General features: G+C 35.4%; 1 protein-coding gene across 4 annotated transcripts; it reads left to right on the forward strand.

The window, feature by feature from the left end:
* Positions 1-83: 83 nt before the first annotated feature.
* Positions 84-27,974, forward strand: LOC134667367 (globin-like). Of its 4 annotated transcripts, none has more exons than XM_063524749.1 (4): positions 84-289; positions 24,088-24,248; positions 26,979-27,204; positions 27,734-27,974. In XM_063524749.1, the coding sequence occupies exons 2-4, from the start codon at positions 24,094-24,096 to the stop codon at positions 27,866-27,868; spliced, it is 516 nt and encodes a 171-aa protein (XP_063380819.1). In that variant the 5' UTR covers positions 84-289; positions 24,088-24,093; the 3' UTR covers positions 27,869-27,974. The 4 variants fall into 4 exon arrangements, with proteins under 4 accessions (XP_063380819.1, XP_063380818.1, XP_063380816.1 ...); XM_063524748.1 differs by having other exon boundaries at positions 86-278; XM_063524746.1 differs by lacking the exon at positions 84-289 and adding an exon at positions 13,320-13,458.
* The last annotated feature ends 16 nt before the right edge of the window (positions 27,975-27,990 follow it).

A 27,990-nucleotide genomic window follows, 5' to 3' on the forward strand; every position in this document is an offset into this window, starting at 1 on the left:
ACATCTGCAGCACATGGGATTCAATTTCCAGGTCTTAAATTGCGTCTAGACGTTATCAACTAGCTTATGCATTCATCTAGGTTAGGTATTAAAGTGGCGAGGCGATAGTACGGAGGGCGGGCGGCTGTACTGAACAGCTGAGCTCAGTCTTTACCCACCCGCAGGCTGAAACGCGCGTGCCTTGGTCCCGAGCCGCGCGACGAAAAACAAAAAAAAAACAAAAACGTTGTCGTTGAAAAAAGGGCGCCAAATTTTCTATCGGCTCTGTGGCATTAAACGTAAGTATAAGGTACGTTGTTCACGCGAGTTATTCTATCGTGTTTACGTTTAGTTTGTGCATTTCACTGAAGATACATGAAACAGTGACACGGTTCCGGCTTGATATGTAACGTGAACTTGACCTTGTGTACCTGAAACATAAACAAAAGACAGCAGTATCTTTATATGATTCTGAATAAGTGTTGATAAAATAGTCTTGATAAACATCATATCTATTAATTTTAGTTTTGTATTCATTTTATAACACTTATTTTACAATAAATGAGTTTTTTACCACTCATATCTATTATAATCTACATATCTAACGATCTGCTTAGACTAGGTAATCAGCGAATATGAATTAAATAATTACAAAAATGTCATCGCCGTCGCGTGGCAATTTACTTCTGAGTGCGAGTTCGAAATAATTAAATTATCATATTCATAACATTACGCCGTACGCTGAATAGCACATGAATATAATTTGTGTGTTACTTGCTTTAGGGCTCAGTCCTATGCCGGCTATTATACGAAATTGAATGAATTTACTTTAAATTAAACATGAAGACATGAATTTAATCTTACGAGAGTCGGTTATAATCCAATTTTTTAAACAAGCAGATATACCTGCAAGCGATATTCTGCGGAGGTTGCGGGTTCAAGTCCTGCTGGAATCGTAAATTTTTATTTTTTTTTCTTTAATATAAAATTCAGAGTCGGTTAATTTAATTAATTAAAACGGAGTTAATTTGAATCTATAACATACATATTTGTAGCAAATGAAAACAATTTAGAACAGGTGGACATGGTTAGGACGCTATGAGTTCGTAGGTCTGATAATAATATTATAATCCTCTACTTCCGGCCAAATGCGGATATGCCCGAGGGTTCCGTACCATCACAGAATCATTTTACAGTGTATATATTTATTTACTTGATCCCGGCTCAGTCTTAAATTTTATTTATCTTTTTTGTCATATGTACAGTATATTCTTCTTTATAATTTTACCGAGTTTGATGTTTGTACCTATATTTATGTTCGATTGTTATAATAAGGAAACAAAAACAACAATAAAGTACCTAGTACGTGTCTTGTATACGGACTCCTATAATTTTTCATGCTATTTGTTTTATTATTTGTTTATTGGTTGTAGTAGCGGCAATAGAAATGTAATATTTAGGTACCTACACACTTTTTGTATAATTACAACTGTCTACTTTTTAACACTTGTGAGTGTTATTATTCAAGAGATAGAGCCCACTGAACGAGAGATTTTAAAAATCGCCAAAATAACATGATTTTTGGAGGGAGTCCGAGCTCTCATTTTCAAATAGGTTTATCTTTTTATTATTGATTGTAACAGGTAATAGAATATAGCTCTCAGAAAATATAATTTTCCTAAATCAATTTTTGAAAAATAACTCGATAGCCTGCTGATAGACTTGCAGACAGACGGACATCATTTAAGCTTATTGTTAGTAAGGGGTCCGCTTCTTACATTTCAGCTACGGAACCCTAATACAAACTACATTTGTAATTAGAAATTGACGAGTAACAAGAGGCCGAAGTAAACTTTGTGCGGGGTAAATCGCCTCTTTAAATGAAATGAATGAAAATAATTTATTTGAAACAACAATCTTAATATTAACAACTTTACTTACTTAAACATTCTGAAGGCTTTAATAAATTACCAACTCTAACCACAATGGTAATGGTATTATAAAAACACGCCAACTAATCACAACAGGCCGCGTAGCCAAGATGCCAATCGCTTACGCTCCGTAGCGATCGTACTGTCGCGCTAATATGGAAGAGTGATAGAGAGACATAATGCTTTTCGATGTCGAAGCGATAGCGATTGTAAGCTTGGCTAGGCCGGCAGTTCACTCGAGAAGAATAAACTCATAAAAGTTATTTGTTTTAACACTTAGCACACGGGCAATGAGTGAGCAAACAACAGACGAGACATTATCGGCGAACGCCGATCGTTATCGGCGGTCGAACTCTAATACGAGAAGTTATTAATTAAAGTAGACAGATAAGGTGCTGCTAAAAGATGTGGCTGACAGCAATTGGGTAATATGGGCATTTTCATTGTAACTTGTAGGTACTTTAAAGCGCGGCTTAAGTCGTGTTTCAGTAACGTCTAACAGTTACATTCCTGACAAAATGTATGGGATTTGACATTGGCCGTCAGTTTTGTAACGATTGCTAACCGGCCGTTAAAGGTGCACAGTTAGGTAAGTGAAAATACCCTAATAATAAAGAGACCCAACTAACATTAGGCGCTAAATTTAAGGGTTAGAAGAGATTTATATAAGCGCCTATTTACTCTTTAGGTGTCGTTAGTGCTCTAAAAATAGGAGTTATAGCCGGCTATAACCCCGTTTTAACCCCGGATTGGGCACAAATTTTATCACCATAAGATTTATAACAGTGCTACAGTTGGGTTAGCGGATAAAAAAAGAGATATAAGAGCGGTATAGTGGAGCTACAATAGTGTTAATTAATTCTTTAGGAGCTACATATATGGGTTGCATATAGGTGACTACAAACTGTTGTAGTAGAAGAGCGCTAAAGTAGTGCTGTAATAGCGTTGATTAACAACTTAGGATTTAAAAGGGTGCCAAATAAGCGACTGCTAACTGTTTGAGTAGTAGTGTAGGGCCATATAGATGATACTTTCAGCTTTAGATGGTATATTAGCATTTAAAGTCAATATTTGTAACACTCAAGAAGGTAATTGCACATTTTTTCCTTAGCCCTGCCTGCTTTGGTTGCAGATGTTTCCATTTTGTATTATTATTTGTAAGCTTGCACTGTGACAGCTTGAAGTGAAATGTAATGGCGGATAAATAAAAGCAAATAATTATTTTAGTTCACTGATGCCGGTGTTATCTGCGGATTTTTGATGGCGAAATTAAATACACTGTCAATAACTATATGTATTACTAACAAAATTTTAAAGGGCCTCTGATCCTTTGCATATTTATCTGAATATAATATTTTTTTAATTGTGGTCCACCGTATTTAATTTTCGCAAAATTACACAATATACGTGAAGTCCGGTTTTAAATACAACAATACTAACATTATGTCTATATTGAGTAAAAGTATCGATTTTTATTAAGTATTTACGTTCTAATTAACAGTTTTTGTTTTGCTTATTGATTCATCGGTCATATTAACATGGCGCTATAGGCTTAGGTTGTAAGTAAGACTCTAATAACACTATAAGATGTACTAAGGTATTGAATAACGCCCGTCTGCGACTACATGATCTATAAAAGTGACTCATAACTTCTCTGTTCGACTGTAAGTGAGACAAGAGAGTTAAGAAGCGATTGCGAGTAACGGAGCTATAAAAGAGTTTTTATCGCCTGTTTAGAACCTTAAGTGAAAATTGCAGCTGCTTATTACTCATATAGATGTTAAGGTGGTAGAATTCACTTTGAGCTATAACACTAGCTGCTTAAGATCCATTAAAGCGGCCAACACGGCTACTGTGGATCTTAAAGCTATACAAGGACCTCTTAAAGACCTTGATGTCACCAGAGCCTGTAAGCTTAGAGTATATAGCTATTCTACAGCCGTTATATGTCATTAGGTGATAAAATAAGTGCTAAGTGTCGCCTAATTGTTTGTTGGGAATAGAGTGTAGTTACTGTCATACCTAGTAAATATTGTAGTCATAGTCACGTTATACAGCCATCTATCGAATTAAAACTAAAAATGAATTTGTATATTTTTTTTTAATTGCAAAAACGTCAAAATATACGTATACCTATATGATTTTTTATTTTTTTAGAACGCCATATGATTTACACCCTTGTTCTTCCACTGATATGTGTTAAAATCGTTAAATATCAAACGGTGTCGCCAACACCATTTAGACACAAAAGAGATAGGTACAGAAATCAATCAACATACAAAGCGCGCTCGAGCAACGCACACATAGACACCGCTCACGGACACGATATCTCGGACCAGTTGGGACCAGTGCGAGCGCGAGTGCCATCCGCTTGAGACACGCGTCTGTGAACTTTTTTGTGCAATAATGGAGAAACAAAACAAAAAGTTATTATAACTGTACAGTGGACGGTTGTTTAAATTCAACATTAACCGGTGAATTGTCGTTTTTTAAGCTACTAGTGGTTTCAGAGAGAATGCGTATGCGAATTTATTACATTGTACATGATAATGCGAATTTATTACAGTTTAAAATATAATAATCGTGCATTTCGCCAATCTAGAAATCATCGCAAGATATTATCTGTGGCAAATTTGTAATATAACAATGACATTAAAATGAAAATACCTATTTGAGTTATTAATGTTATTATTAATTTATATTTCCATTCTTCCCGTTTCATCCTCAACAATAAATCAAACAACTAGATACGAGATACGATACGATGGATACGAGTGCCACTACCACGATAGTTTATTGTGCATAAGTCATAGTTCGCAACAATCGCAACCCTAGAGCGACCGCCGAGCGTAGGTATGAAAAGTAAAGTACATACATGTGATTGACTTCTGTACTTATCTGTTTTGTGATTTAGATGAGTATAGGACTATAGGCCAAAGGTGTGGCGCCATCTATTTGAGTAGGTATAACTTTTTCTTGATTTAGAGGCAGGTTTTTTCTTAAGTTTTCCTAATATAGTATACTTTTTTAATATGCAATATTCCCAACTATGGCATGAACCCAGTATATTACTTACTGCTTTTCATTTTTCAGTTATATCTACAAACACTATTAAATGGAATCTTAGTCCCTTTAAGCGCCATAATTTTACGACTCACATGGTAAATTACAGTTTTCACTCAAAATGGGGGCACATATCCCTCGTAGCACGTGCAAACCAGTCTAAAATTGTAACACTTAAAACGCCGAATATAACTGTAGTTAATTATCATAAACGTTTACTCTGGTAGGTTTGACAAACTTCGTTGGAAATAGGCCAAGCCGTAAATTTGTAAATCTGGACGGTTTTAGCGACATTTTATAGAGTATTTATAGTTTTATTGTTCGTTTTAAGTTTCGGATACGATTTGTAGCCGCAAGCTTGTAAAATACCTACGTATGGATTCTAAATGGACTATACTTCATTACTTATATGGAAGTACCACAAATTGTATCGTGTCCACTTAAATTTAATAACACTAGACACGACTACACTCCAGTGCAAAGAAATCGGAACACCATATTTTGCAATTTCTGTAAAAAGTTAAAAACTGTAAGCGTGACCGTGACAAATGTTATACCACATAATAGATAAGCTTAGCCTCTATAAATTCATGTGATTTTAAAAGTTACCCGACTATATTTTCAGTTTTTAAGGGCTTAAAATATTGCCGCCCTTATACAGTACTGCAGTAAAAGTTATTTCCAAAAGAAAAATTGTGATTTTAAGGGAATTGTGGAAAACAATTTTTTTCAGCAATTTGATTTCATTTGGTTTGAATATGTTAATAGGATTTAATAATATGTATATAGTAATATACTTATTACCAATTCTCCTAACATAGATGTCGTAAAAAAAATGTGTTTTATTCAGTAGCAAAGTTAGTTTAACCCTCGTGCCTTGAAATTCTTGCAACGCACAAAATTCTACTTTTGAAACCACTCTACACTCGTGGTTTTGTTTTGGAATCTTCCGCTTGCTCGGGTATCAATATTAGCTCGAGGAGTTAAACAACTACTTTTCCCCCTTATAAAACAATGGTTATTTGTTGTGCAACTACATACTTATAGTAATTTGCTGACCTATAATGTTTTTAAACAGATGAATGTTGGTTTTGCAATTATTATTTCCCTGTCTGCTGTGTCATTCTTGTTTGTTAATAACAAATCACATAAACTCTAAAGAAGTTGTGTTATAATTGGATACCTACCTACAGTTGAAAATGTAACTTCACTGCGCTGCGCTCACTTATTTACAAAGTTTCAGAAACAAACTAGGTATATATACAGTGTGGAAAGATAAGTCGGGCCCTGGAGGGAAACTACCTCAAATCCTTAAGCTGGCTCATTTTACTTACGGGAGACATTCCTTTATTTAAAAAAAAAAAACAAAACTGCATTCAAAGATTTTCTAAAACTCGCTTGCCTCGCCCGGGACTCGAACCGACTAAAAATTCCAAAAAATAAAAACTCGCAATTTTATTGTACCAGTCGATACAGTTAATGTTAATGATAACATTTCTCCAAGAAACATTAGGTCTTACACTCGTCTGTCGTACAAAATATCCATAAAATCTAATATTTAGTACTCAAGATTTTTTAGACAAGCAAAATTGAAGAAAAAAAGAAAAAATCTTTGAATGCAGTTTTGTTTCTTTTTAAAAATAAAGGAATGTCTCCTTTAAGTAAAATGAGCCAGCTTAAGGATTTAAAGTAGTTTCCCTCCAGGGCCCGACTTATCTTTCCACCCTGTATTTCAGAATGAACCGTGGATAAGCAAAATTAGCAAGACCACTCTGTTCAATAAGGTGAATAGACATTCGTCTCGTACACAGTTGTAGGTGTAGTACCTAGCAGGTTTAACGCAGAGTGATTACAACCCGTCTTTTTTACCAAATTACAAGTAAATCTTACACATACAAGTGAGACATATACAAGCACTACAATAAAACGCATATGAATGATAACAGACGATGAAATAACTCGTAACGATAACGTAACCTATTGAGCACAAAGGATAGTTCCTGTCACCAGTTCAAAAGGTTACTTGATACCGTTTAAGAGTTATAGTTATAGCACTTATAGCTCATTCAATAATAGAATACAATGTGTGCCTGAAATCGGTGACATTTTCCCTATTGTCATATGTGGAGAAGAGTATTGTTGCTTCAAAAATAATTTTAACTTTTTTCTCAGCATTCTACTGTTTTTACTAGAAGAATATTTTTTATCGCGGAAATTGTCATCTCGCGGTAAATTATTCAATTATTTAATTTGAAATTTGCAGTAGGCACTTGCATCTGCTTGTTAAAAATTAGTATACACTGTAATTAAAACTTCTACGTGGACGAGATCGTAAGCCAAAGCTACTCGTTAAATATTCCAAAAGCAACAATTACCTAGGTACATAGAGTAAACTAATAGTGAGCAGAGTACGTTTCCTGTTTTTTTTCCTATTTGCAACAATAAAACTATTACTCATAATGTAGCTACGCTATACGTATCGCATCTGAATTTACTTCCCATGCGAATATGATAACGAATAAATGGTCTAATGTATTAAGTAAAGAAAACTAATTTACTAAAATACTAATATGTAGTCTGTTCTATCTTTTCATACCTATAGTAAACATCGCCGTCATAGCACATAAAATGCTCCACAATGGAAATTACCAAATTAGTATGAAACTACATATTACATTTAAACTGGAACAGGGCCTATTTAGCTGTGTTGCTATCAATTTACTAGCCCCGTGTCCTTCGTTGGTCCTGGGGGATATAATTATTTAAATTGTCCATACGTAGCTAAAACTAGTCATTATATTAGGTATGGTATGAATTAAATTGATAGAAAGGTGGATTCCCTGTGGATTGCTTAGATCAATACATTGTGTGAAGTACACTCGGGAACAATTTAGAATTTAGGTCATATAGTAGATTTTATTTATGAATGAACCCGTATCGTTGCATTAGTGCGCATTGTTTGCAAGGTAAAACATTACTACCTAATAAATACTTGAACACTGATATTTACGAGATGTTTAAGAAGATGATGAAATGCAGTTTTAACGACATTTAAATATGATAAGACTTAGAAGAGAAGAAAGAAGTAGGTATACTACATTCACTATTTATGATTGAGCTAATTAAATCATATCAAATATCATTTATTTTCAGGCAACTAAGGTCAATTTTGTAGAGTAATAAAATCATTATCTCAACATTAAAATAAACCATATTGTTTTAGTTTAAAACTATCATAAAATGCAAATCATAGCGATATCAACATAATCATTTTGTCGGGTCACCAGATTGGCTATAAATAAACTGTGAAGTAGGTACATACAAAATTATCTTAGGTTATCTCAATTATTCAACAATGACCAATTCAGCATCATTATTATTAATGATACCTACATGATACATATTAGGTACATATAAGCAATATTGTATGCCTTTTTATCTATCCGAAATCAAGTACCTACTTTAATATATTTATGAGTAGGTACTAATTGTTGAAACATACTAATGCTTTATTTAGGTTAGGGGTTATCTGAATGTCTTACATAGCAAGGTCAGTGCTATCTACGGGCTATTTACAGGTTGACCCCAAGGGCGCAGCCTTCACACCACGTGTTGTGACAAATTATACCATTTTCTGAGTGTAAAAGCGCAATCTTTTTTTCTTATTAATGTTTATAACACAATTAACTAACCTGTAAGTGTGCAGCTAATGAAGAATTAATCTTAAATTGCATTTCACCATTCTTTAGTCAGCACCCGGCATGCCATCTCTGTTATACTGTGTAAGACCAATCACTGGCATGCAATTTACAATGTCATCGTCATTTTCTACGAGCACCCTTTTGACATTGACAGAATCATAATTTTGATTGTAGCCATTTTTAGGGTTTCGTAGTCACCTAGAATCCCTTATAGTTTCGCCAGGTCTGTCTGTCCGAGGCTTAGCTCCGTGAATAAAACATATTGTTGTAGTTAATATTTTCGGAAATAATCGCTGCGAAAGAAAAATTATATATGTAGTAATAGTAAAACACTTTATTGTACAAAAAACAAAACAAAACAGGAAAAATAACATTCGTCATTAGTACAAAGGCGAACTTATCCCTTTAAGGGATCTCTTCCAGTTAACCTTTGAGCAAGTAGACATCCGTACTGTACCAACGGCGTAAATAAAAGAACAAGAAAAGTAAATTATAATGATAATAAAACGAAAAGTTTCTTAGTTACTTATATAATATTAGCAACTTACCTACAACAAATATATACATATATACACAACTAAATACATATGTACACAACTAAATACATATATATTCTATAATACATATTACATATATACAAAAACTACAATACCGCACACATCCTTTAAATTAAGTTTTGTCTGCTAGCCATAACCTTTTTAAATTCGCCTTTAGCGATGCGACCGATTGACACTGTCGAAGAGAAGATGGTATAGAATTCCATAATGTTACTGAGTAAACGGTGAAGGACTTGTGATAGGAACGGTGTTTGTGAGGTGGAATACACAGAGAGAGGTTCGCGCTAGAACGGAGTCGGTGCCCGTTGCCGTCTGCTAAAAATTGAAATCTCTCCGAGAGATAAGGAGGGCAAGAGGGAGAAAACAGGACATTGAAGAGAAGGGAGAGGATATGGATGTCTCTACGGCGACGGACGGGCAGCCACTTAAGCTGGGAGCGGAAAGCTGAGATATGGTCAAATTTGCGTAGCCCAAAGATATATCTTATGCATACATTTTGCAAACGTTCAAGCTTGCCAAGCAGTTCCTCATTGAGATCTAGAATGGCGATATCCGCATAATCTAGGAGTGGGATCAAAAGGGAGCGTGCAAGCATTATTTTTGTGTGAATAGGGAGGAAACTTTGGAGACGGCGAAGTGAGTGCAGCGAAGCAAAGACTCTCCTACTGGTTTCAGTCACATGGGGACCCCAAGAAAGGGTCTGATCAATGATATGTCCTGTCCCACCACCTCTAACTTGTGAACCATGGGTCTAAAAATATGAATAAATCGTGAAAACTATAGCGAAGATGATCGGTCCAATCGTTTTTGAGTTATTGCAAAAAATCTTCTCGTCTTAGTAAAAAATCGTACAAAGCGCTGCAAAGGTACACCCTTATGCTTGTAATGTACCTACATGATACTTACTATTTTGACAATATATTAAAAAGAAGACCTAGAAGACTGTTTACTACAGTAGAGTAGGTATTGCAAATGTATTAACACAGCAGAATTCAGAACCTATATCACCTATACTAATTGATTTGCAGCGGTATATCTCGAACGAACCAATGTACACAATGTAGGTACATGTACAACCTCTTATCGATTTCCTGCAAATTGCATTTACTAAAGTTCGAATGAACGATATCGGACTGCAATCGACTTAATTTACTTTGGCCATTGGTGGCATTGGTGCATTAGTACCTAGTAGGTACTTTGAATCAGCATGATACAAAGTAAGAACGCAGGATACATAGTACATGCAGTGTGTAGGCTAGAAGATATTGTTTTAATTTTTTAAGAAGGATTGCGTCATTTGGTGAATTTTTAATATCTGCTGGAAGAGCATTATAGATTTTGTAAACACAGCGAGAGACTTGCGAGTTTTGGCAAATCTGTTATTCTTATTAATTTGTTATTCTAATGTTATTAATAAGAATTACAGTCAGAATTAAATAGAAATAATACTAAAGTGGCCACAATATAATAGGTAGGTACACACCTTGGTTACCATAAAATCAAGGATGAGTCCGAATATATTTGGCCGTCACTATTTTCTCGGTGCTGACTGTACCGCATTTGTCAAGTATTTTTTAAGTTCTCAAAAAATGTTATGTCTATTTTGATTTCAATCAAATATCCAACAGCAACAGTGAGTCTCTAAAATATTTTAACATTCCCAATACTGCCCTACTACTCCAAAAAGCGCTATCTGAAAAGAAAATTAATTGCTAACATATACTTTAGTTTATACACCGTGTTTTTTTATATTTCCGTTAAATTCAAGGGTGCATTCGTGAGCATCAAGAGCATCAAGTAACTTTCTCAAAGACACCGATATTGTAATTAACTCCATTTTAAAGATAATCAATAATTTATTTTATAAGCGTGTACACTTGACTTTGTATAACTGAGAATTCAATTTTCTAAATAATCTAAATCATTTGTTTTTGAGATAGCGCTATTCGGCTTAGGAGGGCAGAATAAGTCTCCAGATTACAGTGCAGTGACGGAGACATAAAACTCTCAATTAATTGACCGATGATCGACCAATTGCGTTAAACGAGCGGTCCAATCCCGCATAATGCAATTATTGGTGTTCAGGCGTGAGCGCGAGGTCGCCGCAAACTCCAATTTAATTAGTGACCCGTGCCCCGTGCCTCACTGTCAACCAAGGCGGCAAACATACGGAACCACCTCAGGGCTATAACCGCAAAAATCGAAGTTCGCAATTGCGGGTATTTTTCTCTGTCACTCTAATTACGCCTTCATTGGAGTAAAAATTATATATTGCGGATTACGGTTTTCGCGGTAGCCGCTCTGCGCGGAGGCTGGGCAATTCAAATTCTGAATATCTAAATCCGGAATTCCGGTACCATAGAGATTTATTCCATAAAAAAACAGACAATATCAGAATTTATGAGGAATTTATTAAGTGACCATAGATATTCAGCCTCTGAATTTCTTAAAAATATCAGCTCGTGTGTGATGTGCCTTTGCATAATAAAATGATGCACCTATTATGCGTCTTTTACATTTCAATATTAAAAATAAAATCTAATGTCACATTTATAAAGTAGGTTTAACTCACTTCAAGGTCTAAAATATAGATATAACCATTTTGCCAGAAATATTTAGACGTTCCTAATATTACGAGTAAGGTACACGTACTAATGCTCGACATGCTAATACCCAATAGAGGACACCTTGCTGTCACCTCTATTGACAATGGCTTAAGTTTCAAGATGACATGTACTGGGACCGCATCGAGCACCAGTACGTTTACCTTATATACCAATAATTATATGATACTTATATGTATGCTTCTGTATACTTAATCGATTTTTTCTCTTGAGCTAATGATTTACAAAGTAAACACATAAGTAAATCGTACTTAAGAAATTAGGTCTCAAGTAAATATTGTCTCAGTTCGTTTGCTTCGAGCATGTGATGCCGAGTTACTGCTCAAATATTATCTCAACGATAAGTTTCAGCGACGAATGCTGTTTACCAAGAAAGGTGTACATGAATGTGACCACACGTGCTTTTTTGTGATGATAATGCGATTAAGTGCTAAATAGGGTTACCTCTCAAACAATTCTCGAAGTGCAAATTAGTCAAAAAATTATTTGACAATTGCTCGAATCGAATCAAAACTATCAATTAATACCACATTTTAGATAGCCAGGTCAAAAAAAACTGGCGGCCTAGCCAAGGTGACGATCGCTTGCGCTGCGCCGTCGAATCGCTTTGTGTCTCTCTATCATTCTTCTATATTAGTGTGACAGTGACAGTTGCTTTTCGTTCGCTACGTAGCGTTAGCGATTGGCATGTTGGCTACGGGGCCAGACCCCATTAAACACAAAAAAATCTCCAGATACAATCAGGTTATTTTAATATTTAGAGATTAGGACTTTTCTCTACCAATATTCAATTGTATAGTTAAACGTCAAAAAAACTGCTGCATGACAAATTAAGGGACAGCCCTACTATAGCGTATACGTAGTATGTACGTATGTTTACACATAGATATATTTATGGATAGAATATAAAAGAAACATATGACTAATATTCTTCAGTATCGCCACCATCTTTTGACAGGTCATTGCGTAAGTAATAGGGGCAATTATTTTCTCACTTATTATGTTTTTTCGACCTAATAATTATTATTGTTTGCTTCCCTACGTTATAAAGACCTCGAATGTAATTAACAAAAATATTGAGGATATTCCTTTTAACCGATACTTCATTTAAATATTATTTAATTAAACTACTACATATAATAAATTATCTACGAAAATATTTTTTATATTTTTCCTTGGATTCATTATAATTTATTAAACAGCCGAGCGTGCACAATCGGGTTCCACTTGCAGTATTAAATAAGATATAATTATTTACGCGGTGTATTTAAGTCCCTAAAATACCATTACTTTAATAGTAGTCATGCCTATGAGTAAAGAATAAACAGTGTAACAAATTCCTGTGTGTTTTACACCGACACTGTATTCACAGTGTCACTCAAATTGTTTTCCTATTTGTTTTTGTCCCGTGATACAAATGATAAAACTGTTTTGAGAACACTATCACTTAGTTAAGTGTTGTATTTTCATACTTCAGTCTTGGTGGACACTAAGAGAAGGCTGCAAGATGTTACTCTATGTGTACTTGTCGTCGATATTTTTTCTGTTAACGGCACTTGTTGTTTTAAAAAGACTGAAAAGTGGGCAAAAGGTTAGATCAAAGGTACCTATATTATGTTTTTATTACAATACAATTTTTAATATTTTATCTAAATATGTATGTAAAAATTATGTATGTACTACATAATTTCTAATATTACTTACTGATATAAGTATGTACCTAGTGTTATCCTTTATTTACCTACTAATGTAAATAGCTTGTTCTGAATGCAAAATTTTATTCCCATTTGCTAGTTTTCAGAATAATACTTCTATATATTCTAATGTTAAATATTGGCCGCTATTAAATATGAAAAGTACAAAATTAAAAGTTACTTTCAAAACTATAGTTATATAGGTACCTATTTATTTTCCTCTGAAATATTTAATTGGTTTGTGTTATTAGGTAAATGTTAAATACAACCATCACCAAATTTTACTATTTAAATAATTAATGAGTACTTTCTTTGATGTTAGGAGAGACAGGAAATGTATTTAAAATGCGTTATTTTAATGTTTGTAGAGGTCTACGGCGTAGCACATCTACGAACTACTTAAGTACTAAGTAACAATTTTTTTTTAATTTCTGAATTGACATTTAAGTATTTAATATGAATAAGGTAAGAATACATTTATTACCTACTGATTCTAATTTGCATAAGAATAGTTTATGATGGTCCCACTATTGTTCAATTAATGTTATCTATATACGAGTATATTCATGACTATGATTGCCTAAGTCAAAGTCAAAGTCAAGTCAAAAATACTTTATTCATGTAGGCCTAGTAACAAGCACTTATGAACGTTTTACATAATAATATATTATCTTAAGCTAATTATCAGAGCAATTTATTGAAGTTAATATTATTCCATAGTAATATTGGATTATTATACAGATCAAATTTAATACTAAGAATTTCACAAAAAGATCGTCAAACATAAAAAAAAATTGTATAAAAAATACTAGTCTAGAATGTTTCTAGAATAAAATCTAAATGTCAATAACAAATGTCAATAAAACTTAACAAAGAAGTACATACATTGAATTATCTATTTCGAGTCACAATTAATCCCACGTTGTTTTATCACTCATGTAGTCTTGTGTGGTATAATAAGCTTTAGAAATAAGTTTACGCTTTACATAATTTTTAAATTTATTAATTGATAATTCAGTAATATGGTTTGGAAGTTTATTATAAAATCTTACACAATTACCCATGAATGATTTTTTAATTTTATGGAGCCGTGTGAAGGGCACTGCGAGCTTATGTTTATTTCTAGTATTAATATTATGAATGTCACAATTTTTCCTAAAATTAACAATATTTTTATGTACATACAGAATATTCTCATAAATATATTGACAGTGCACTGTCATTATGTCAATTTCCTTGAATTTATCTCTAAGTGAGTCTCTATGGTTCAATTTATATATTGCTCGAATAGCCCGCTTCTGCAGAACAAAAATGGTATTTATCTCTGAAGCACCGCCCCACAGTAAAATACCATATGCCATAATGCTATGGAAGTAACTAAAATATACTAATCGAGCTGTTTTCACATCAGTTAACTGACGGATTTTGCTCACTGCAAAAGCTGCAGAACTCAGTCTACTCGAAAGAGTAGCAATATGGGGACCCCACTGAAGTTTAGAATCTAACGTTATACCAAGAAAAACTGTACTATCAACTAATTCCAATTCCTCATCCTTCACAATGACACTTGTTTGCACATGCCTTACGTTACTACTAGTGACAAACTGAATACATTTAGTCTTTTTCTCATTTAACAATAAATTATTAACATTGAACCAATTTACTACCTTTGAAATAGCATCGTTTACATCATTGTACGCTTGTTGCTGTCGTTTGACTTTGAAAATAAGTGAGGTGTCGTCTGCAAACAATACTATGTCATGGTGGGTCTTTACAAGGAATGGCAAGTCATTTATGTAGATAAGGAACAGGAAAGGCCCCAATATTGACCCCTGTGGTACACCCATAGAGACCAATGACCCCGGTGATCGCTGTCCACTCACATCGACCCTTTGTATTCTACCATTTAAGTAGGACTTAAGTAAATTCAGTGCCGATCCTCTAACTCCATAATAGTGTAGTTTCCTGATCAATGTTTCATGACAAACGCAGTCGAACGCCTTAGACAAATCACAGAAGACACCTAAAGCATCTCGTGACTCCTCCCAGGCATCGAAAATATGCTTAATTAGCTCAACACCAGCATCGGTTGTTGAGCGACCCCGTGTGAAACCAAACTGCTTATTATGCATTAAATTATTGCCGTTAAAATGTCGTACTAATTGTGAAAGAACTAATTTTTCAAAAATCTTGCTGAATGTTGGTAGCACAGATATCGGTCTAAAGTTAGTGGGGTCAGAGCTGCTACCAGATTTAAACAAAGGAGTTATTTTACTATGTTTCATTAAATCAGGAAACTCGCCGCAATCGACACTGTTGTTAAATATAACTACCAAGTCAGGCGCTACAATTTCTACTAAGGATTTGACAGCATGGACAGAGACTCCCCAGAGGTCATTCGTTTTTTTGACATTAATTGATTTAAACGCCTTTATTACATCTGAGGTACAAACATGTTCAAAATGAAGGTCTCTACAACACTCTGGAGCGTTATCTTTTAATAATGTAACAGCAGATGAGGGTGATGAATTTAAATCCTTAGTTGTGGATACTGGTACCTCGGTGAAAAATTTTTCAAATTCAGTAGCTACTTCTAAATTGGAATCTATAATTTTGTTATCAATATTTAGTTTCAGTTCTTTCATTGTGTGTTTCGAGCGACCAGTCTCCACATTAATAACTTTCCAAGTTGCTTTAATAATGTCCGGACTATTTTTAATTTTCTGACTTAGATAATTCCGCTTAGCTATATGACAATCTATTTTAAACTTCTTCGAATATTCCTTGACATGTTCTTTAAATTCATCACTCGTATTAAACCGCCGTTCCTCATACAAAGCATACAGTTCACGTCTCCGTTGATGTAAGTCCGCAGTAGCCCACTCACTAAAAACAGATGCACCACTAACTACGACCGATTTTGAAGTAAATGTTAAATGAAAATTATAATAATAATTACCTTAGAGTCTGGCTACTGAAATATTACACAAATGTTTGGCGGGAAATTCAAAAAATCTTGGGCTGGTCACACTTTGTGTAGTAGGAATTATAGTTTTGATACTAGAAAATATTTTTGATTTTCTGTGCACACGTAAGGTACCTAAGGAAATAAGTTAAATATACGTTGACGTGCATTCAAAGTCAGCTCACATAATTTCTACCACTATGTAAAGTACAGTCAACGATTCACACACATGTTAACACTTTCTCACCATATATACCATTGTAACAAAGCGAAAAATGAAATGTAGTGTAAATAAGACCTAGCTCGATAATACCGTAATATTAATCCATCACCAAAAAAAATACATAAGTACTATGCCAAATATGCTAATTGCTAAGTATCAAAATATTTATAGAGCATCAACCTCCTAAATTGTTTACATTTGTTTAGGAGTTGTAAACATTGCAGTTTTTCGTTATACAACGCTACACGTCGACTTCGCACATTGTCGTAATTATTTATGGGCTTAAATAATAGTTTACGAACCTCACTCAGTATAGATATTATTAATATTATTTAAAATAAACCCCTTCTAAACCGCAAACAATTTGAATGAATGACATAAATTGACAACTGACTTTTAGCTTTTTTTTTTATCATAGACAATTGGTGATACAACAACGAAATATCTGTCAACAATTTTTGGCTAGCCAGACTCTAATTAGATTTAGATTCATTCATTTTAGATTTCATCAACTCTCAATAGCCCTTACATCCTGGCGGGTGCTGCCTCTGCGTGCGTCCCATGACACGAGTAAGGGCAGCATCCGCTCGGTGTACCCCTTACATTTCATTAAAGTGTCAAAATGGCCTCTACGTGTTGGCTTCGGCTCCGCGCACGCCTCCCAAAGGTCCGGAACACCATCGTTCCGTGATGGGAAAGACCTTAAATACTTAACAGTACCTAACGTTCATAGAACCTTAGGCCCGATTTAATGAAGGATAAGTTTACTACAATTAGTGATATTGCTTGACAGAATTAAAAATAAACGACTGTTTGTCTAGAGGTTATATATTAACAAAGATATATTGACTGAGTAAGATGGGTAAAATCTAAGACAATTTCGTGCTTTGAATTTGACAGGTAAACGAGATGGCGTTGTACAGCTCCATACATTTTGCGGTAACTCTGATTGTCAAAAGTTGACGTTTGACAATTAAGTGACCGCAAAATATATGGCGGAGTACAGCGCCATCTGTTTTGGTTGTCAAACTAAGGGGCACGTTTTTTTCTTAGACTTGACCTCTCTATTACAATATATTCTCTTTGATATTAAGGTGGATGTCTAGGGATGGGATGCCGATTATCAGCCAAAAGATGGCGTCACTGTGCACGAATTGTGGATTTTCACTATTTCTCCCAAAATACAAAGTTTCATAAGATGTGTTGATATGTGCGAAAACTATAAAAAATACTACATCCAAATCGAGACATGTTCAACTCAACATTGTCTCATTTCGTTATTATCGGAATCCAACTGCAAAATATTGCAATTTCTTGCATTCACGCACACTTACGTACTTAAAGTCACCTTAAAGTCAGTGTCAAATGTCAGCAGATTCGTAATGTTACAGTAAAGTAACCTAGAGGGCGCAGCGGATGAAATGTTTATTGCTGAAAAAAGATTGGAAATTAAATAATAAATTCTTGTTTGAGCAACGATTAAGAATTACAAGGCATTCAGAAGCAACTAATGTTTTCGACCATCAACTGTCATGTGCTCGTGGCACCCGTAGCCTCTATTTTGAAAAAAATCAGATTGTAGCTAAGATACATGGTTCAAACCCCGACAATGCCAATTTTTTTTTTATTTTATAATTTTAGCATTCTCTTTTGAATTATTTTAAGCGTATGTTATTCTTCGAAACTAAACTTACGTGAGTAAAACATTTTCAGTATTTTAATTATTTTTTAATAATATTATGGGAAGATTTATAAAAGTATTTTTATTTTCCGGTTTTCAAAAGATATAAATAATGATTGAAATAATTTAAAAAAAGTCATGCATGAGGCTAATTAGGATCGCAGAATAGGTACATAAGAAGTCAACTATCGACGAAGTATAGCTGGTCAAGCAGATCTTGTCAGTAGAAAAAGGCGGCAAATTTGAAAAATGTAGGCGCGAAGGGATATCGTTCATAGAACATTTGGATTTCGCGCCTTTTTTTACTGACAAGATTTGCTTGACCAGGTATAAAATAAAAGTTTCCAAAATTTTATTGAAATGATATACCTACATGAAATAATCAAATACAACACATTTACTTAAAATAACTTTTAAAATAAGGCATATAAAATTACCAAAAAGATGAATAAATAAATATTGTATTGTATTAACTTTGAAACTAGGCGAATTTCAAAAAGTTTATAGGACATTTTTGTCTCTAAATGTGATCAGGAATACGCTGTTAAAATTATTCGGTTTCCTCATGTTACACCGTGTATAATAAATGAGTTTCGAACCCTAAGTAAAAACTATGTTATTTCGAATTTTGACAAGCTAATACATGAATTAGGTGGATCATATAAAAAAAATGAATATGACCTTTTTTATTAAGAATTTATTAAGGATTATTTCTTTCATTGACACTTTTTTCCTAAAATGTATACTTTCCTCAAAAAATGTAAAAAACTGTGAACCGGGACATATTTCATGCAAAAAGGGGGGCTTGCGTCAGGGGGAGGGGAAGGGACGCTAGTGTGCGTAAAGCACCATACCCTAAGGTATCATACTACATTCATAAAAGGCTGGCTATAAATCGTTTTTCAAAAAGCACAATTTGACCGAAAAGGCCAAGGTACAAGATAAATTGTACGATTTCCTGGAGAGCCCACAAGGCCAAAAAGATCTGTACAGAATAGCAAGAGAGAGAGAGAAGAATGCAAGAGATATAAATCATATGAAATGTATGAGAGACGAAGCAGGAAAGATTTTGACGGATGACAAGAGCATAAAAGAACGCTGGAAGAACTACTTCAATAAACTTATGAACGAAGAGAATGACTGGAGTGGAGTGCTAGAAAATGTTAGAAGTAACATTGGTATGGTGAGGGAGATCACGGTAGAAGAAGTAAAGATGGCTGTGCAAGGTATGAAGAATGGGAAAGCGGTTGGGCCAGATGGTATACCTGTGGAAGTATGGAAGTTTCTGAAAGCGGATGGATGGAAGTGGCTGACTTTATTCTTCAATAAGTTGTTGCAAGAAGAGGCGATCCCTGATGAATGGTGCAACAGTTCACTGGTGCCCGTTTTTAAAAATAAGGGTGATGTACAGGATTGCAACAACTATAGGGGAATAAAGCTCATGTCATATAGTATGAAGGTATGGGAAAAAGTGGTAGCGAGACGAATGAGAGAAGAAAGTGAGGTAACACAGAACCAATTTGGGTTTATGCCGGGCCGGGGAACTACGGACGCCATATTTGCACTTCGCCAACTGTGCGAAAAATACAGACTTGCGCAAAAGAACTTGCACATGGTGTTCGTGGACTTGGAAAAGGCATACGATAGAGTACCCCGTGAGGTTCTGTGGTGGTGTATGAGAGAGAAAGGAATGCCAGAGAAGTATGTACGGCTTGTTCAGGCGATGTATGACAGAGCCAGTACTCACGTCAGGTCGGAAGCAGGAGTAACCGACAAGTTCAATGTGGCGGTAGGTTTGCACCAGGGGTCGGCCTTAAGCCCGTATTTGTTCCTCCTGGTTATGGATGCTCTGACATCGAACATACAGGAGGAGGCACCTTGGTGTATGCTGTTTGCCGACGACATTGTTCTTGTCGGAGAAAATGCACTTGAGGTCCAGAGCAGGCTGGGAAAATGGCAAGAAAAGCTGGAAAGCGTGGGACTCAAAATAAGCAGATCCAAAACGGAGCACATGTTCTGCGATTTCGGTGGTCCATCCAGTTTTTCCCATATTGCCTTAAACGGTGTATCCCTACCAGTCTGCTCTGACTTCCGGTACCTTGGGTCATTGATCCAAGGTGACGGAAACATCGACCGAGACGTGAAAAATAGAATAAATGCGGGATGGATGAAATGGCGACAGGTCTCTGGAACAACTTGCGATCCACGAATGCCCCTTAAACTTAAGGGGAAAATATACAAAACGATCGTGAGACCTGTTGTAATGTATGGATCAGAATGCTGGGCGACGAAAGTAGCGGATGAAAGAAGAGTGCATGCAGCGGAAATGAGAATGCTGAGATGGATGTGTGGAGTGACGAGAAAGGATCGGATTAAGAATGAGTATATAAGAGGAAGTTTGAAAGTAGCTCCAGTAACGGAGAAAATGAGGAGTGCTAGGTTGTCGTGGTATGGGCATGTAATGAGGAGGGATGAATGCCATATAGGCAAAAGAATGTTAGGGATGAATGTTGATGGACGGAGAGCGTATGGTAGACCCAAAAAACGATGGATGGATTGTGTGAAAGAGGATATGAGAAAGAAAGGAGTAAGTGCTGAGGACACGAAAGACAGAGGAGAATGGAAGAGAAAAACATGTTGTGCCGACCCCACATGACGTGGGATAAGGGCAGGGGAAAGAAGAAGGAAGACAATTTGACCGAATATATGAAAGAGGGTCATTGTTGTTGTAAAAGGTGTGCAGGAAATGATACGTTTCTGCACTAGAGCAGTTTAGGTTCCAATTCCAAGTACGATTTTATTATTCTTTTTACAATAAGCAATTGAAATTTGGGTATAAATGGATTTGTTATACAATTTCCATTCTGATATTTGACTCCCCATTCCATAAATAACGATACTTTTGGCCAAATTGTTAATTGAAAATACCTACTCTCAAAAATACCTACTATAAAAATGTATTTAAAAAAACACATGCATTTTACTTTCCTCGTATGCGAAATGAAAAGTAGAGTGTTTTAACTCGGGTGAAAGGCAGCATTTTTGAAAAAAACCAGGCAAGTGCGAGTCGGACTCGCGCACGAAGGGTTCCGTACCATAATGCAAAAAAAAAACAAAAAAAAAGCAAAAAAAAACGGTCACCCATCCAAGTACTGACCACTCCCGAAGTTGCTTAACTTTGGTCAAAAATCACGTTTGTTGTATGGGAGCCCCATTTAAATCTTTATTTTATTCTGTTTTTAGTATTTGTTGTTATAGCGGCAACAGAAATACATCATCTGTGAAAATTTCAACTGTCTAGCTATCACGGTTCGTGAGATACAGCCTGGTGACAGACAGACGGACGGACAGCGAAGTCTTAGTAATAGGGTCCCGTTTTACCCTTTGGGTACGGAACCCTAAAAATATCATCTACTAATGTTATTGTTATGCACAAGCAGAAGATATTATAGAATCTTGTTTATTTACAAGAAGATGACATTTTTCTCCACATACCTATATATTTTTGAGAAAAATATAGCTAGGTATTTTAGTTTAAAAATCATTGTTACAATAAATATAGGCTTTTCCAGAGAACATTTATATAGTAACAGCACCAGTCATGGGACATTTAAGAGGAAATTTGGAGTATTTATGATATTTCCCTTATACATGTAAATGGTCTACCGCTTAGCGTGTTAAAAGATGAAAGTTCTATCCGTCTTTCATGTTTTAGGCGTGTTGTATCAAAGATACTGCAATTAGTTTCCACATATTTCACAAATTAAAACTATGCTTTTTTTCTCCAGTCATGGACACCAAAGTTCCAGTAATGGGCCCCCGGTAATGGACGTGGATCCAGTAATGGGCCCCCTATAATGGACATTGCTCTATCAGTATAAAATATTGAAATGGGGAATAAATTACGGCAAAATAAAACAATTTTTGGTATAAGCTTTTATCGCTGAATGTATTTTTCTTTCCACAGCCAATTATTATTGTATTAGATCCATCGAGACAATTCTAATTAGGTAACACAATTAGTTAGGGTTTAATGCGATAAAGTTCCCATGGCCACCTCCTGTCTCCATCATCAGATCAGGTCCATGTTATCATAATATTGCATTATCATCCGATTTGCATACTTAATTACGTACTTACACACAATTTCAACTGAATCGGAAATCGAAAAGTGGCTCAAATTCAGCTACTAAGATTGGACCCACACTAACTAACAGGGCAAGTTAAATAAAAGTTTGGGAAAACGATATTAATTTATCCGAAGACCGAGAATATGTCCTGCTTGACATATTTCTTAACTACATTTTATTTCTGTATTGTTTAAAAACATGAAATTATGGCATTGCAAGCATCATTCTGTCATTTGTCCCATTATAGGAGGTACGCAGTTTTACAGCTCCTATAATGGGATTGGGCCAAATACCACTATTTTTTTTACATCTGTGGAGTCACAACATAGTGTGTTGTATACCTTATCTCATGGTAAATGCAATTAACAAAACACATTCTAGTTTTCATCAAGTATTAATTAATTAAAATTTAATAAATTAACTCACCTCTCTTAGCGAAGTTGTTAAGAATTCGTAGTGGTATTTTTTTTCAGTGACACGACAACTTTTAGGCTGACGCCAATTTCTTAAAAAACAACCAAATTTAATAAAACTTCAAACTGAAACAGCTCTAGGACTCTTATTTATGATAATATACAGCCAGTGTTTATAAACTACTTTTAGATACTTATTTTAGAGGAATTATGTTTTTTTGTCCCATTACTGGTTCCACGTCCATTATAGGGTCCACTACTATATTTCTACCGAAAAGAAAGCAGAATTCTCAAGGGTTTTCGGTGGACGACCGTAACGCGAATGATTGTTTGGACTGACCTTTCTATGAATATATAAATGTATTTTATTGTGTAATAATCATAATAATTATTAAGTTATATTAAATCTGGGAATGAAATTATATCAGAAAGGAGATTCTTAAATGAGTAGGTATACTCGTAACATGCTTTGTGCATTAAATATACCTCCCTCTATTGAGTGAAAATAAAACAAAATACACAGGTAATCTGTGTTGCGGTTTTAAAGTGCCATCTGTTACACCTTTGACAAATTAAAAATGATTGCTTGTCAAATGAAGTCGCCATGTTAGAATTACACCGATACTATAAGCATCACTCACACAAACAAGCAATGAGGCAAAATTTTACCAATATTCAAAGGCTTTTTTCTTAATAATTTTAATCAAAATCTAGTATTTTTTTACGTTAAGCGAAGACAGAAATATATATACTACCCAAACATTACATATACAAGTGAAGACACCCTATATAATAGGAGCTAGGGTGCCAAGAAACTTTGTATGAAAATCGAGCTAGGAGAACCACCTTAAACTGTGTCTGTCAAATGTCTACACCGCCATCTACACTGATTCTTACTCCTCTCCGAATTCAGTCAATAATTAAGTAAATCTGCCCAAAAGAAGTTTAAAATAAAACATATGAAAGGTACTTATTACCTACTTGATGATTGGAACTTCTAATTTTATTGGCATTTCAAACCGTTTCCTTTTTTGATAGATAATTTTTATTCTAATCCCTAACTTCACCTCGAGAAAACAGTACCTAGATTTTCAGCCTGAAGCCAAAAGTCACTTTGTTTTTACAGATTACAATGGGGGGCTGGTTGAGCTACCTGTGGTGGGGCGGGAACCCGGACGCAGTGAACGAGGTGTCAGGGCTGACGCGGCGCGAGGTGTACGCCGTGCAACGCTCGTGGGCCCCCGTCTCTGCAAACTCCGTTGCTAATGGGACGGAACTCCTCAAGAGGTAAACAGCAAGAACCCCCAAGTATAGTATGTCGATTTGTAGCAGGCCCCGACGGCTAATCCTTTGTCTATTGTTAAGTAAACCCGCTACCACCTGCATAAAAAATCGTTCGTTCAAACCGTTATTGAATTAAAATTGCAATAAGATGCAAAATGAACTAATGGAAAATATTTTGCTACAGAACGCTACAGAACCAGTCTAAAATGTGTCCAAGATGCGTAACAAAGGCGCGTTATCGCAGAGCGCACCTACACTGGTTTTTTGAGCGTTGGACTAGCCCGTGCTCAGGTGCCAATTAGAATAATTAAGACCTTTTTTTGCAGTATAAATAAGTCGCACGTGCGGTTTTACTTAACAATCTTAAGAAATTTTATCAGAATGCCCACTAGATATCGCCCATATTGCATACTTCTTTACATATCCAATCAAAAACGTGAATTTTCCTGTATATAAAGAAGGTACTTGCCAGAATGCACATTTTCGATAATTTTCGATAAATGTATGAATTTTTGATTCAAATTATAATACTATCTGACTCTTATACTTACTTCTAAACGAGCAATTCTTGTTTATATGTATATTCATTTATTTATATATTTCGGGGATCTCGGAAACGGCCCTGATTTCGATGAAATTTGCTATACATATGTGGGTTTTCTTTGTAGGTCTTGTGCCTGGAAAAATGCGTATTTTTTGAGTTTTTATGTTGTCCGAAAAAAGCTCGTTCGCCCAGATATTACTTTGTTAAATGCAAACATCTCGATCGCTCTTCGTTGCGAATGAAATACAAATCAACGAGAGAGACACGTCCGCATTGATGCAAGTGACAGATAGGGTATATCAATATAAAATTGTACTGAAATGACAGCTGCCATTTCAAATAAACTACGACGAAAACGTTGACGTATATCTCAGGATAAGAATGGGGCATAAATGGGACCGATACAGCTGTGTAACACCGCTAGAACGTGATTGGTTGACGAATTCGCATCACGCGCGTGATTGGTCGCAACTAGTTGCGTTAGACTACACGATTGGCTCGAATTCGTGAGTGACACCGCTGAACTACTTAGTACCATTTTTAGTGCTCATATGACCCGTCCTTAGACCTATGGACGAAAACAATAAATGTAAGTTATAAGGACACAGGTACCACTTTATCGGTACATAAATATACAATTGTATATTGCGGCATATCTGTGTATGTTTGTGTATGTACTTTTATGCCATGTTCAAATGGAATTGATTTGATTATTCCAGACATTCTTAGTTTCTTGATTTACTTGATTATATTAATATGGTGTTGTACCGACTTTTCGTACAATAAGGGCATACGAGTAGGTTCAAATGATTAATAGCTGATGTAAAATTTTAAAGCGAACAAATGAGCCATCACCTGTCAAGCAATGAATTTGATCGAAACATGGTTTACTACGAGTTTTACTGCCCGAACCGCCGTCGGCGCCGGCGCGAGAGCTCGTAAAACCGAGCATGAACCGTAAAATATGTATAGGTACATATTAGTGTTATTATTTAGGTAGGATTAAAAAAAATCGTTTGGAATTATGCATGAATTGAGAATGCAGATGCTGCCTTAATAAAACTATTGTGTCACCTTACGAGTATTTAAAGTGTAGGTACACAAACCAAAACACAATCACAGAGGCCAAAACAGTCTCCTAATAATATGTAAATATATAAAGATAGCCTTAAGCGACTGGCTCTAGCTACCATATTTTGCCTCTGTCATATGTATTTGCATCTAAGCAAGGCAGAACACGCTACTACGGGGAGCAGCTTAATTAAAATCCATTAGTATTCAGTTTGTTCGCGCATCGTTAAGCCGGAGCTGCTAATTGCAGCTCTCGTAATTAATTTATTGTCAAATTTCATTGGTTATGCGATTCAGTACAGAGAGCACCTAATTGGCGCCGACTACGCTGGACTTAATTAATTGTGCCTACTGATAAGCTATTGGGCCAGCGGAATCAATAGCGTTGCCATGAACGTTTTTAATCATGTAACATTTATTTTGCATATTAATGTGTATAATGACGTAAAGTGGGTTGGGGTATGATTGAATTGTTTTTTTCGTGAGGGGGGTACCTAAGACAAAAAGCCGCCTGTATAACGAAGCATTACCGGCAACATACCACTCATGAAAAAACTTATCTTACCCCTCAAGAAAAAGCCTTTCAAATTTATCCCAACGCACCTTACAGTTTTTTTCTTTTTCTTCCTGTTGGAATCTAAGAAGGATCGTGATTGTTTTATTGAATTGAAATTATAGTAATGGCACACTAATAATGTAGGTACATAGGTAGGTATATTATAATAATAGAAATCACATGATCCTTTTCTTCGGTTACATAATGAACTTATTTTAAACTACAGAATCGTTTAAAATAAGAATTAAGGATTGTTTGTAATAAATCATATTTCACGGACACAAGGTGAACTTTTATGGCTATTTTCACCTTTGCAGATTGTAGGTACTTAGGTATTCTTACTTTTCTGAAAATATAAAACAGCGCAACACTGTTTTTGTCAAAAAGCTTAAAAAACGTACATAATGCAAAATCGCCTCAAATCGATATATGTAGGTATTGAAATTTCTGCTGACCATATTAAGGCGTCCTAACCGTTAATTAATACAGAATACGTCAAAATATATATTTTCTATTTGGTCGCAATTTCTTCATATAAAATTGACTAATCCTTCTTTCACAGACTTTTCCGCGCATACCCAGAGACAAAAGACTTCTTCAAGATGCTCCGCAACCAGACCGAAGAAGACTTCTCGAGCAACATCCAGTTCAAAGCGCATGTCATCAACCTGATGAGCTCGCTCGACCAGGCGGTGGCCAACCTCAACCAGCCCGAGGTGGTCGCCGCCATGATGAAGAGGCTCGGGGAGTCGCATAAGAAACGGCAGATTAAAGAGAGCCACTTTCATGTGAGTATATCGGAACTTTTAAGAGGAATTGAATGGTGTAGCAATTCGATATTTTTATTGTGTTTACTAAATTATTGCACGATTACGCTTACGAAGCTTATTTTTGAACTTTTTTCGCTCCAGTAGGAATAAAACCCTTACAATTTGAAAAGACAAATTTTGCAGTACCTGTCAATCCTGTCAATTGTTGCATCCAGTGATACAAAAGTCTCCAGTAAAATTATGTCTACTAACCTAGTTAAGTATTTAAAATACATACAAGTAAATAAATATCACTCAGTAACTAGCAGTTGTCTTAACCCATTTTATAAATTTAGTATACTAGCGGGCGTATTGTGTTGTTAGTCGAATAGTATATAGGTAATATCATGAAAATAACTACATCAGTTTTACTTCACATTAGTCATTTCGATACCTACATTTCTTACTTTTCGGTAAGCGTTAACAATGGCCGATTGTCAACTGGCTACGCAGTGGTCGACGATATACTGTAACTAATTACATTAAATATACATCATATCTTTTCCAGGATCTAAAGGACGTAATAGTGAAGATGTTCATTGAAGTGTTGAAACTCGACGATGCGACACTCGGTGCATGGGGCAAGACCGTCGACTTCTGGTACAAGCACGTGTTCGAGACCCTCAACGCTGAGGCAAGATAGCATGAGCTAAGCGACTGAAACAATCGCGCACTGAACGAATTGTGACTGCTTTTGGGTCACACTCGTACTGAAACACAAAATGTCCCGTTCTCGAAAGTTAAGCACATAGGAGCCTATTTTGC

This window comes from Cydia fagiglandana, chromosome 9 (genome assembly GCF_963556715.1).
Source record: "Cydia fagiglandana chromosome 9, ilCydFagi1.1, whole genome shotgun sequence".
In the NCBI taxonomy this organism is placed as follows: domain Eukaryota; kingdom Metazoa; phylum Arthropoda; class Insecta; order Lepidoptera; family Tortricidae; genus Cydia; species Cydia fagiglandana.